Below are 12396 nucleotides of genomic sequence, written 5' to 3'. Positions count from 1 at the left end.
AGAAATTCCACCCTTACTTTTGGTTGATTTATTCATGAAAATATACACAGAAGAGTATCAAATAGACTTTTGAATAACAGACTCTACCCTAGAACCACAACCAAACAAGGAATAGGAAATAAGGCCAAATCAATTATTCTAGGGCTATAAGATCCTAACCCTATATAATTTTTAAAGCATACACTTAGCAATTACCGATTCCAATAGATATTACCATCTTAGCATAGCATCATCACACCCAATTCAACAAGGTATCACATATCAGGACAAACTACCACTAACTAATCAACACTAGCATGGAAGTCTACCAACTCATACCATAGACATACAAAGGCATCTCTCCTAGCATTCTTTCATGGAAGAACTGAGCAGATCCTTAGCCCTAACTATCATGTAATTCACAGATTCATAAATCAAATCATAACAGATAACATGTATAGGTATTCTGGGAAAACTTACTTGAGCTTGGCTGATTGCATGCACCATACCCTTCTATTATCTTAAAAAAACTCTTTTCTTGAAAATACTTTTCTTTTGAAATCTTTACCAATCCTCAGTTTGCGTTCAGACACACCTGAGAGTATGTCTGAATCCTTCAAACCAAGGCTCTGATATCAACTTGTAACGTCCTAAAAATCATGACATAAATTTTTTTGTTTTTAGATTAATAAATCGTTAATACATATCTTCCCCATAAAACCAGAGTAACTAAGTTTTAGCAAAACATTGAAAATCAGAGTAATTCACAGAAGACGGAAACATGTGGTGTGTGCTTTGCAAACATCTCGATCCCTTCCATTTGAAAACCGAAGTACCTGAAACATAAACTGAAAACCGTAAGCACAAATCTTAGTGAGTTTTCCAAAATACCATACAACATAAAATCACAGATTATTGTACAACATATATATAGTTGCCATGGGCTCCCCATGGTCTTTATCTAGTATGCCATAGGCTCCCCCATGGTCTTTACCTGGAAAGCCATGGGTTTCCCCCATTGTCTGATATCCATTTACCACGAGCTCCCCTCAGTGTCTTCCATGAAAGTATTATAGAGACAACTAGCATACCACATAACATGTAATGGGATGACATTGGTGCCTTCTACCCATGAATATAGTGAGAAGACTCACCTCAGACAGCTGAATCGCACACATACTCTCTTACTGTAGATCTGGTAAAATCCCCACGCTATCAAACAAATAACCCCCAATAAACAATTGTGCTACACACTTAATCCAATAATCCATTTACGGGGTAAAAGACCATTTTACCCTTCACTTAGTTTCATCCAAGACTAAGGCCCCCAACGTCTTAACAAAAAGGCTCACCAACCAATAATTATCCAAAGCCCATTTATAGTCCAATTTTCCAAATTGGGAAAAAACCCTTACTTGGGCCTTACCTTAAAGCCCATTACTTATCCCTAATCTAAAACACACCTTGTCATATGGCCCAACAAAGCCCTAAATAACCATGCCCAAAAAGGTAGCCCAAATCAAAGCCTAAATACATAAATCTACTCAGACCGGGTACTCGGGGCGTACAGGCATCTACGCGCAGCATACTCGCTTAGAGGATTATATGCTATGCGTACCTGCTTGTACACCCAACATACTCACTTAATCATCCCCAACTTGATTTTCCCACTTAATCCATTAATACAAAGCTCTACAAAACATATCTAACCTTCTTGAGTTGGACTAACACATAGAGTTGCAAACTTTATGTCCATACATGGCTAAATGAAGCTCTTAATCTAAAAAGGGACTTAATGGTTGACATAATGCATACATGTCACCATAAAACACATAAATCTTGCACCTTTATTCCTAAGTACACCAAAATGAACTTAGATCTGAATGGAGAAACCCATAAACAAACTAACTCATCTATAAACCCAAAAAGAAGACAAAAACCACAATAAACCAGCCATGAAGAGATCTAATCACACATAAAAAAGATGAAAAATTGTTACCTCAAAAAGCTTCCCCACAAGGTGATGATTCTGGATCCAAGGTCTTTCCACGAAGCTAAACATCTTCAAGTTTCTCTTCTTTCCTTCCTAAGGGAAAAATATGCACCAAAAACCTTCTCAGAGCTCAATAACACCATCAAGAGGCTACAATATCGATTTACGATTTTTAGAGGGTAGGGGAGGACTTAGAAATGAAGGCAAGAGGCTAACATTATGCTTATATAGGGTACAACCCTAAAAATTAGGGTTTTCTCACAACCCCCGTACGCCCAGCGTACTACTCGTACACCCAACGTATGAGGTCTCGCATCCCGCTTCCAATCTCGTAGTATGCTAAGCATACCTCTCATTATGCATGGTGTAGAACCTATCGCATCAGAACGCCCCGCGTACACCTTTGGTATGCCCCGTGTATTAGGGTTTTACCCTAAACCTAATTCATTTCGTAGGCCATAACTTTATCGATACAACTCTGATTTTGACCATCCTTATATCCATGAAAAGGTATCGAGATGCTCTACACTATTATCAACTCCTACTTTCCATAAGACATGTCGAACGAACCTCCACTTTCCATAAAAATCTGAGATGAAAAATTACCAAAATGCCCTTTGATTCCAAAACATAAACGAATACCTGAAATATTCAAATTACATTATCCAACTCCAACTAGGTCCAAAACTAAATTCATCAAGGATCTGAAGCATGCTAATACTGAATCCCTGATCACCATCCCCAACATGGGAACAATTCGAAACAAGGATTTACAAACTATATTGATGAGGCTTTAATAAACATTCGAATGATCATATATAAGACATTATATTCTGGTTTTATGGTTTTTCCCCATTGGGTGAAGTCCTTAATGGGTTAAGAGAAAGAAAACCCAAAGTTGTGAGTTTATGAAAAAAGTCACCAATTTGTCCTGGTTTTACGATAGTTATAGAAAAATCATTGATGGTCGGATGTAGGTTCCATCAGTTCCCAAAGTTCAGCTTTTGAGTGTAGTATCTCCATGATTTTTTTCCTTGAGCTGATAATGGCTATAACTAGGGTGAAAATTGTCATTTTCATTGATTAGTCCGAAATTAGCTATAGTGATATTCCATCTTGTAAAATTCATAGTAAATTGTATAAAAATATAATGAATTATACAAGTAAGACATGTAAATCTAAAGTACTGAATTTATTTAATATGGAAAATATTTTAACTTTGGCAGGCTTTAGTGGTGTTAAAGTTCTCTTAAACAGATTGTTATTTCAGGTTAAAATCTGGAAAAATACAGCTGCTAGTTTTTATATAAATTTAGGGATTCATGAATGTAATCAAGGGTTAAGGATTTTTCATTAATAATTTAAAACACTTATATACGGAAAAGGAAGTGCTTTGATTTTTTAGAGCTTTGGTGCTTATTCATTGTGATTCACTTTTGACTGGAGGTGAGTTCTTTACTACATGATATTGATGCTATATATCCTTCTCTTTAGCTCATGTATGATTATAATAATTATATGTGTATAGTATTAGGTTGTGTGGTATGTATGGATAGTATATGGTATATTGGGCTGAAGGCAGTAATGCCGAGCAAATTGACTGAAGGCTAAAATGCCGAGTCAATAGAGTGAAGATAAAAATGTCGATTTAATAGATTTTGTGATATATATTAAGTTGAAGGAAGCAAGGCCGATCCATTTAATTGAAGGAAAATATGTTGAGTTAATTGACTGATGGCAGTAATACCGAGTCAATGGACTGACGACATAAATTTTTGTCGAAGTTGATAAAGTATGTCTTCACAACTTTCAAATGGATTAGGTTTTGAAATCATCATATTGGGGGATATTTTAATGTCAAACCTTATAATCAAATGAGTAAAACCTTGCATCATGTTGATTAACTTTACTCACCGATATCAACTATTGTTCAAGCTTTCACTACAACGTGTCTATAACGTCTTAAAACTACCGAGTTTTCGTTTTTAATAAGTCAAAACCATTCATTCATTATCTAAAATACAATTAGAATAAAAGTATTCTCAAAACATGAAAGTAATTCATAAACATTTAGTGTGGAATAAATCTCCAGGGGGTGTAGTACGATCAAGTCAGGCCGTCCCTTTTGAAACCAGAAGTACCTAGAAATATTTTAAACATAAATCGTAAGCACAAAGATTAGTGAATTCCCTAAAACACCGCATACCATACATAAATATCAGCACAAGGCTATAAAGGGTCTATTTCTCACGTGGGTCTATTTCACCCTTGAGTCCCTTCCGACTCAGTTAGTATTTTTCAACCGAAATGGGACTATTTCACCCTCAAATACCTTCCGAATAAATCGGTATTTTTCAACCGAACGAGTCTATTTCACCCCCGGGTCTATTTCACCATAGAGTCCCTTTCGACTCAATCAATGTTTTTCAATCGAACGAGTTTATTTCACCCCACATACATATAACATACAGATATATATGGATACATCAAGAGTCACAAAGACAACAAGCACACACGAAACCTAGTGTCCTGCAGTACAGTGAGAAGGCTCACCACAATCTGAAGATAACCAAACCTCACACTTGTTGCTGCTACAAAAGCTCCTCACACTGAACATATTTAAACAACCGTAATTAACAATTAAGGTGATAACCCATAAATCAAAGTTCCATTTCATACTCTCTCTCTCTCTCTCTCTCTCTCTCTATATATATATATATATATATATATATATATATTAGAAGACCATTTTACCCCTCCAGGGCTAGACCCCAAGATCTACACCATGCATAGAGCCTTCTCACATAAAATGGGGCACGGTCACACTAAGTGCTATGTAATCCAAGGTTACAACAATTCATAACCAAGAGTTGCCAAAATCCATTTTTAAGTCCTTAATACATTAATACATTTCACTCAAAGCTCATATCAGGTTCCTAATAACCCCATAATGGATAAAGTTTTTAGATTTATCGATTAGTATGTTCCAAACAACCAAGATCTAGTCTTTAAGTCTCAAATGGACCAAAAATGCATCTTTCTTAACTTAAACTATTAAGTCCAAGTCTCTAACCTTCAGATCTAAATCAATATGATGTTTAGATGCATAAAGTTTCCAACTTCATCCATAACAAGGTCACAAACTTTCAAGATCTAAACTTTATGCACTAAAATGACCAAAAAGTGGCAAATATGACAAAAGACTAGATCTATGAAACCAACAGTCAAGTTAGCAGTTTTTTATTCAATTTGGTCCAAGAATTATATAATCTTGTTGGAAATATACTTGAGCTCTTCTTCTATACACTTTTCCACAACCTTTCTCTTCAAGATTCAACATTCCAATGGATAAATAAGCACATAAATGATGCCAAGGCTCAAAAAACAAATTAGAGGAGGCTAGGGTTTCTCAAGGAATGATCTTAGGTGATGGATGCTGGTAATGAGAGGGCTTCATATAAGTTAGAGCTCTTAAATATGGATCAAAACCAAATATTTAGAGTTTTGATCTGCCTAGACTACACCCTGTGTAATTCATTAAACCCTTGTTACGCCCTGCGTAACTTTAAATTATGTCATGCGTAATCAGAAATCTCCATTCCCCCCCCCCCTTCAACTTCAAACAACCATAACTTCTTTGTTTCAACTGTCTTTTCGACGTTCTTTATATGCACAAAAAGGTATTGAATATCCCCACGATCCTATCTAATTATGTATGAATTAAAACATATCGAACTAAAATCCTTCTTTCATGAAATAAGTCTGAAACATCACTTTTCCTATTTACCCTTTGACTCCAAAACAAAAATCGAGGGCTTGGATCTCATAACCAATATTATCAACATCTAATAGTGTCTAAACCCTATTCCTTTGAAGCCTAAGGCCTTTACTTGATCCATTTATTGTCCATAATCCCAAAATGAGAAACTTCTCGAAACAGGATATTACATTGTTATTTACTTAAGCTTCAAGACTCAGATCTATTATCTTAATGATGGGATCTTTTATGCATAGTGTATATCTTTTGTGTATGAATCCATAAGTTTTTAGGGAAATCATTCTAGAGTAGTATTTACCCTAGTTTATAAAATACACTAGGGTTGCATGTAAAAGTATATTGCTTTGTGTATTCTCTCTTTGTGAGAGTTGTTAATCAAAATTAATTTTGTATTATTCTTTGTTCTTAATTCTATATTGCTTGATATATATTGTTATTTTCGATCCTTCGTGTTCCTAAAAAATCAGACGATCTTTGTGAATTTCCATCATTGTCTTCCAATATGTCAATGTAAAACTTTTGTCAACGTCACTTCTTCACGTTATGACCATTGTTTGTACATTTAGGATTAGGTGGTAGTTGAATCCATTTTAAATAAAATTGGATTGTAATAGGAAAAATGAGAATTAAATTGGATAAATTTGGAATGGAAGAAAATGTGTTGTGTAACATCCTAAATTTTATAACTGAATTTTCATTTTTTTAAATCAAAGGTGACCATACCATTCAGTCATAAAAAAGTAACATTCAATTGTTTTGATAACATAAATAGGAGTAATAAAATCATAAGTGCGGAACATATCAAAATCATAATAGTAGATGTGATGCAATCACATGTACTCTTCCCTTTGCTGCCAAAAGAACCTAAAAACATTTAAACTTAAATCGTAAGCATAAAGCTTAGTGAATCCCCCAAAATACCACATACAACACATAAAACTGGGCCCATTCCTACGGGTATATATCAACCCATGTGAACACTATCGTCCACCCATACTCTTGCAATCACTTTCGTTGCTACAGTCCAACTGTAATCTTTCTTGCTATGATCCAACCATAGTCTTTCATATAGGTGATATGATCCAACAATATGTTTCATGCAAATTCACAAAGGCATAAAAGCATAAAGTGACTAGTCTCCTATATAGTATAGTCAGAAGACTTACCTCAATCCCAGAGCAAAATCGGCTAACCGAACCCCCAAGAAATCTACTATACGTACAAAAGAACTTAAAAAATATTTTAACTTAAAATCATAAGAACAAATCTTAGCGACTTCCCAAAAATACCACATATAACACATAACAATGGGATCAATCCCAGGGGGTATATTACAAACCATGTAAATGTTATCGTACACTTATAATCTTATAATCACTTCTGTTGCTACAATTCAACTATAGTCTTTTCATACATGTGTTATGATCTAACCATAGTCTTTCATGAAAGTTCACAAAGACATACAACATACAATGACACCTAATGTCCTACATGGTATAGTGAGTATACTCACCTGAATCCTAAAGCTAAATTCGGCAAACCAAAGCCCTAACGAATCGACTACGAGCACTGCCTAAACCCATCATAGGCTAAACCTTAATCTATAACTCAAAACCTCCAAGTTTAACCCAAAGGTCAAACTGGTAAAAAATTCAAAAGTTAACAGTCCAAGGCCAATCACGTCGCGATCAACTAAATGGAAAACTAGTCGAGAATGCTCCAAAATGACGTCGTGACATTCTATGTGTCGTGCTGTGATTTCCATCCAGACAACTTAACACATTAAGCTCTTAATCCTTTATAATATAATTTCTAATTCTTAGAACTGGTATTCCTAAATGACTTAATGGATAAAGTTCCAACTTTATCCATCCCGAGAGCTTAATAACTCTAAAACCCTACATCCATGAATCCACTTATAATGCCAAAACCTAATGCATGGTCAAAGGACAAGCATGCACAAACATTTTTCTAACACCAGCTGAAGGGTCTAGTTAGTGGTTTGGTCTAGGCTTTCATTGTAATAAGTTCTTTTGAGTGTTTATGAGGTTTTGGTTGGTTGTTGGTGAGTTTACAGCCGTAAGTCTGTTTACAGCCGTAAACCCAGTGACCGACCCAAGTCCACTATATATAGGGGTTATGTAGGTCATTAATAGTTGTTGATGCCACAAGAGTTCACGGTCTTAGAGAGCAAGTTGTACCAAGAAGACATCACATAACAACTTAAAACCTAGATCTAGCACCAAATAAGCATAAAGGTTGAAGATTTGCATCGTATGAAAGTCTAAAAGTTGAACGGGTGAAGATGAACCCTAAGGGAAACAACTCTTAATCACCAAATAATCCTTCTTCTTCTTCTTCAATCTTCCAAGTAAAGCTTCCAAGGTTACCATAACATGAAAGAAATGAAGGATGAACAATATGTAGGCTAGGGTTTACTCTAAAGAGGCTCTTTGAGGTGATGGGGTCTGCAAATGACCTAAAACTCAGAAAAAATGTCATTAAGTACGGGAGAAACCCTAAAACCATGCGCTTGGGATGCACCAACATTCGCGTCGTGGCACCTTATGTGTCGTATTTTGAAATTTCTGGTCCAACAAAGCCTAATCAACATAAGCCTAAATCACTCCTAGCCCAACACTAACCATTTAAGTCTTAAGCCTTATACTTTTAGCCCAAAATTTTATTCATTTAAGGTCCATATTTCAGCCTTTAAAGCCCGAGACCTTCTTTTCATTAAATTACTGCCCGCCATTCCATCTGGAGTTCATTTAGTGTCTTGTATGATCTGAACCTCCTAGTTGCACTTCAAAATGATTTAAAACTCGCTTCTAAAATGCCTTAAACAATTGTTGATTGTCGCATTGCTTATCTTCAGAAACGTTGAAATACGCCTTAGCCAACAACACCTCTTATTTTTCAGTCAATTTCTTTAACTTTTAGTGTTTGTAATCCCAATGATGGGTTCGGGTTCGTCCCTTGTTTCTTCGTTTTGGATGTGAGTGAGTTTGTTGCTAGATTCTTTGGATTATAGGTTTTGCGCTTCACAAAATTTCGATGCTCTACGAGGGGAACGTTGAAATTGAGTTTTCAGAATTGATTAAGAAAATTAGGTATATAGATTATAAAACCCTACTGATGTTGGAATTGAGTTTTTTGACTACAAACTTTCGATGCTCTGGGAGGGGAATGATTGGTTATATTATTGTTGCATCTAGAGTAGGTTATATTGACGTTTATAATGTTGGTATTGTGGGTGGTTTGACTTTTCGGAACAAATAATGGCAGATCTTGATAAGCGGTTAAGTCATATTGGTTGCGTTTCGGCTAAAACCGTCTTTTATGGATTTGCCACGAGAATCCAATGGATTCGGACAAAATGAGTATGAAACCGTAAAGAAATTGAATGAAAGTGTGAAGCTAAAGAACTTTAATTTTCGGTTTTTCAAAGATTAAAGAAGAGGGAGATAGAGATGTGATTGACTTCAAACGGGTTATAACTTATGCCATCTTCAATTTGGCGGTACAATTTTACAGCAGAATCGTGTAGCCAACAATACCGACTGTTAGCCACCGAACAAAATACTTCTACTCACCTCTCATTATGTTTGTCAAACAACATTTATAAAAGAAAAACTTACCTTGTGTACGATCCATTTAATACGTTTTAACCGTTTGGAATAGGAAAACGGAGTGAATGAAACGTTTCACGAAGTCGAGAATAGAAAAAGACATTAAAATCCAGAGTCATGACTCATGCCATTCTTTATGCAGATAAATAACATTTCCTTTATGTTTCTTCGCATTTGCGTTTCCTAAATCGAAACTTATGTTTCTCTCTCCACCCGATTGGGTAAACCACAGTCAAATTTCACTGTACATCTTCTTCACAGTCTAATCTTGGCCATAGATTCATCATCTTTACTCTGACTTTCACAAACAACCCAGTAGGGTTTTTCACTTTCCATTTTATTAGGGTTTTTCTCTTTCTTTTTTCTATATAAACCTTCCATCTTCTCCAATTTCTACGTTTGTTCCTTGAAGGGTTTTAGAGCGAGAGAGAAGCAGTGGTTTTGGATTGAGAGAAAGAAGAGCTGGTTTTATGTCGGCAAATTCATTGGTTGTGATTAGGGCTCCATTGAAGCTCTGTATTTCATCTGCTCTGTTCATCTGTTCTTTCTGTTGTTTCACTCGCCATAGGTTTCTCTTTACTCCTTCTACTGTTTCGATGCCTGTGAGGCATAAAAGGTACGAGGTTTCCTAAAACCCTTTCTCCGATTTCGTTAAATTTTGACTTTTTATTGATTCAATTTTGTGGGTTTTTGTTCATTTGCAGGATTTCTTCTGGAGTAAACGGTTTTGGTCGATTTCACATAAAACGATTCTTCAAATTTTTTGTGTTCTTCGGAGGGCCTGTTACATAGTCATAAGTCACTACCTGAGTTTTGTTCAAGTTTCGTTTATTATTATTTTTTCCTTTTTTATTGGGGTATACAAATGGTTGGTTTTTGGAAGAATAAAGCTAAGTTTCAAGAATCAAACAAACCCATGAGAACAATTCGAGTAATTTGTCATGATCCAGATTTAACTGATTCATCTGATGATGATAATCCCAACAAAAAACCCTACGGGTCAAAGAAGATTGTCCGGGAAATCAAGATTCCATTGATCGGCGACGGAAATATCTGTACTGAGAGTTCTTGTCAAGGTAGCAACAATGGAGAAAACAACACTGGGAAAAAGAAGAGGGGTTTGTCTAAAACCCTAAGTAAGCCTCCGTCTCCTTCAACTCCGGCAGCGTCTGTTTCAAAATACAAAGGAGTTCGCCGGAGAAAATGGGGTAAATGGGCTGCGGAAATCCGTGATCCGTTCAAGGGAAGAAGGCTTTGGCTTGGAACTTATAACACCGCTGAAGAAGCTTCCATGGCTTATTCAATCAAAAGGCTTGAATTCGATAAAATTGCCGAATCTCTTAAGATTAACAGTAATAACCCCGATCATGCTCTGGTTTCTCAACCTGAAAAGAATGCCGTTTTTGAAGATTCCGGGAGTTCGATTTCAGCTGTTTGTTGTAATGTCAAACAGACAGATGGTGATGATGATGAGATGAAGAAAATAGAAACAACTAATTTTCCCGAAATTGATCAAGAATTTGATCTTGGATTGGAACTTGATGCTGCGTTTTTGGACAAAATTTTACCACCTGGTAATCAATTTGGCGATCTTGATGATTTTGAGCTCATTGGGTTTGATGGTGATGAAGCTAGCGATTTGCCTGATTGGGATTTTGAGGAATTTGATCAGGAAGAGCTTGCTTGGATGAACACATTGAAGATCGATGAGCCATTGTTGAATGAGTTTTGCAGTTAGGAATTAGGAATCAAATAACAATTAATTTTTGTATCTGATGAGGAAGAAAGAAGAGTGGTTTTTGGTTCTATAGCACTATCATATAACGAGGCTGAGGAAATAGTCTTTATCAATAAAGTTATGGTTATACTTATTAAATCTTTTCTTCTTATTGCTTTTTTAATTTTATTCAATTAACACAACAAAGGCAATAAAAGCATAACCCCCACTCCGATATGAATGAAAAATCGGGTAAGAGGAGACTTGATTAAAAAAAAAAAAAAAGGTTTACCTTGTCGACCAAGAATTAAAGCCACTTGTATATGGAGCATCAGTACACTACCAAACATATAAAAAATAGATATAAAATAAAATAAAATGGAGGTGGTAGGAATGTCTATTTTGATAAAGCTAGAATCTGAATAACCAAAAATCGAAAGTGATAAATCGTAAAATCAAAGATATGATCGATATAAGAACATTTGTTCCTGTTTAGGGTTTGGGCCCATTATATTGGGTTTGGAACCGACTTTTACCGATAGCATTCGGGAACATGACAGGTAATTAATTTTTCTGTTTATTTATATGTGCGTAATTTTTTTTTACATATCTTGGTAATACACTCGTTGGAAGTGTTTACATATGATCATTATGGCTATATGTGAACACTTTCAATAAATTCATTATTTAGACGAGTACAAAAAAAAAAGTTCACAAAATATGAAAAAAACGAGAAGTAAAAGTAAATTACACGAATGCTCCCTGTGGTTTGGGAGAATGTGTGTTTGGTCCCTAATTTATTTTTTTAACTTGGATGATCTCGACTGTTTAATTTTGTTGCGTGTTTCGTCCATATCTTACCTAAAAAGACTATTGTGTCCTTATTAATTTATTTTTTTAGTTAATTTTCTTATTTATATATTTATTTTTTATATATTAAAAAAATAATAATAATAAACCCACATATATGTATTCATAACCATCTCATCTCTCATCTTCCTCAACTTATATTTCTTTTCCATCTTTAATAACATCGACGTCTTTACCATCTTTTTTTTTCCGATTCTTCAATTCCGATGAATCAACACTACAACCCATTAAAGATGAAGAGACATCGAGTTATGGTGTTGGTTTGCCAGAGTTGAAGGACCAAAAAAGAAAGATAGTGAAGACGTCGATGCCACTAAAGATGAAAAAGAAATTTGAGTTGAAGAGAATGAGAGATGAGATGGTGATCGGTGGGGCTCAGATTAAAATTTTCAAATGTGGTTTCAGGTTTATAATGAGAAGATACATG

General features: G+C 35.3%; 1 protein-coding gene across 1 annotated transcript; it reads left to right on the top strand.

Annotated features, from left to right (window-relative positions):
* Nucleotides 1-9537: 9537 nt before the first annotated feature.
* Nucleotides 9538-11258, top strand: LOC145036599 (ethylene-responsive transcription factor ERF118-like). Its single transcript, XM_078985060.1, has 2 exons — nt 9538-9998; nt 10087-11258. The coding sequence occupies exon 2, from the start codon at nt 10248-10250 to the stop codon at nt 11118-11120; it is 873 nt and encodes a 290-aa protein (XP_078841186.1). The 5' UTR covers nt 9538-9998; nt 10087-10247; the 3' UTR covers nt 11121-11258.
* Nucleotides 11259-12396: the final 1138 nt, after the last annotated feature.

The sequence above is a fragment of the Lactuca saligna genome, chromosome 3, assembly GCF_052625555.1.
Source record: "Lactuca saligna cultivar CGN05327 chromosome 3, ASM5262555v1, whole genome shotgun sequence".
Classification (NCBI taxonomy): Eukaryota; Viridiplantae; Streptophyta; class Magnoliopsida; order Asterales; family Asteraceae; genus Lactuca; species Lactuca saligna.
This window is presented reverse-complemented; position numbering and strand designations above follow the sequence as displayed.

Excerpts from the sequence above, each read along its gene's own strand:
- LOC145036599 (XM_078985060.1), top strand. The coding sequence starts at position 10,248 with ATGGTTGGTTTTTGGAAGAATAAAGCTAAGTTTCAAGAATCAAACAAA.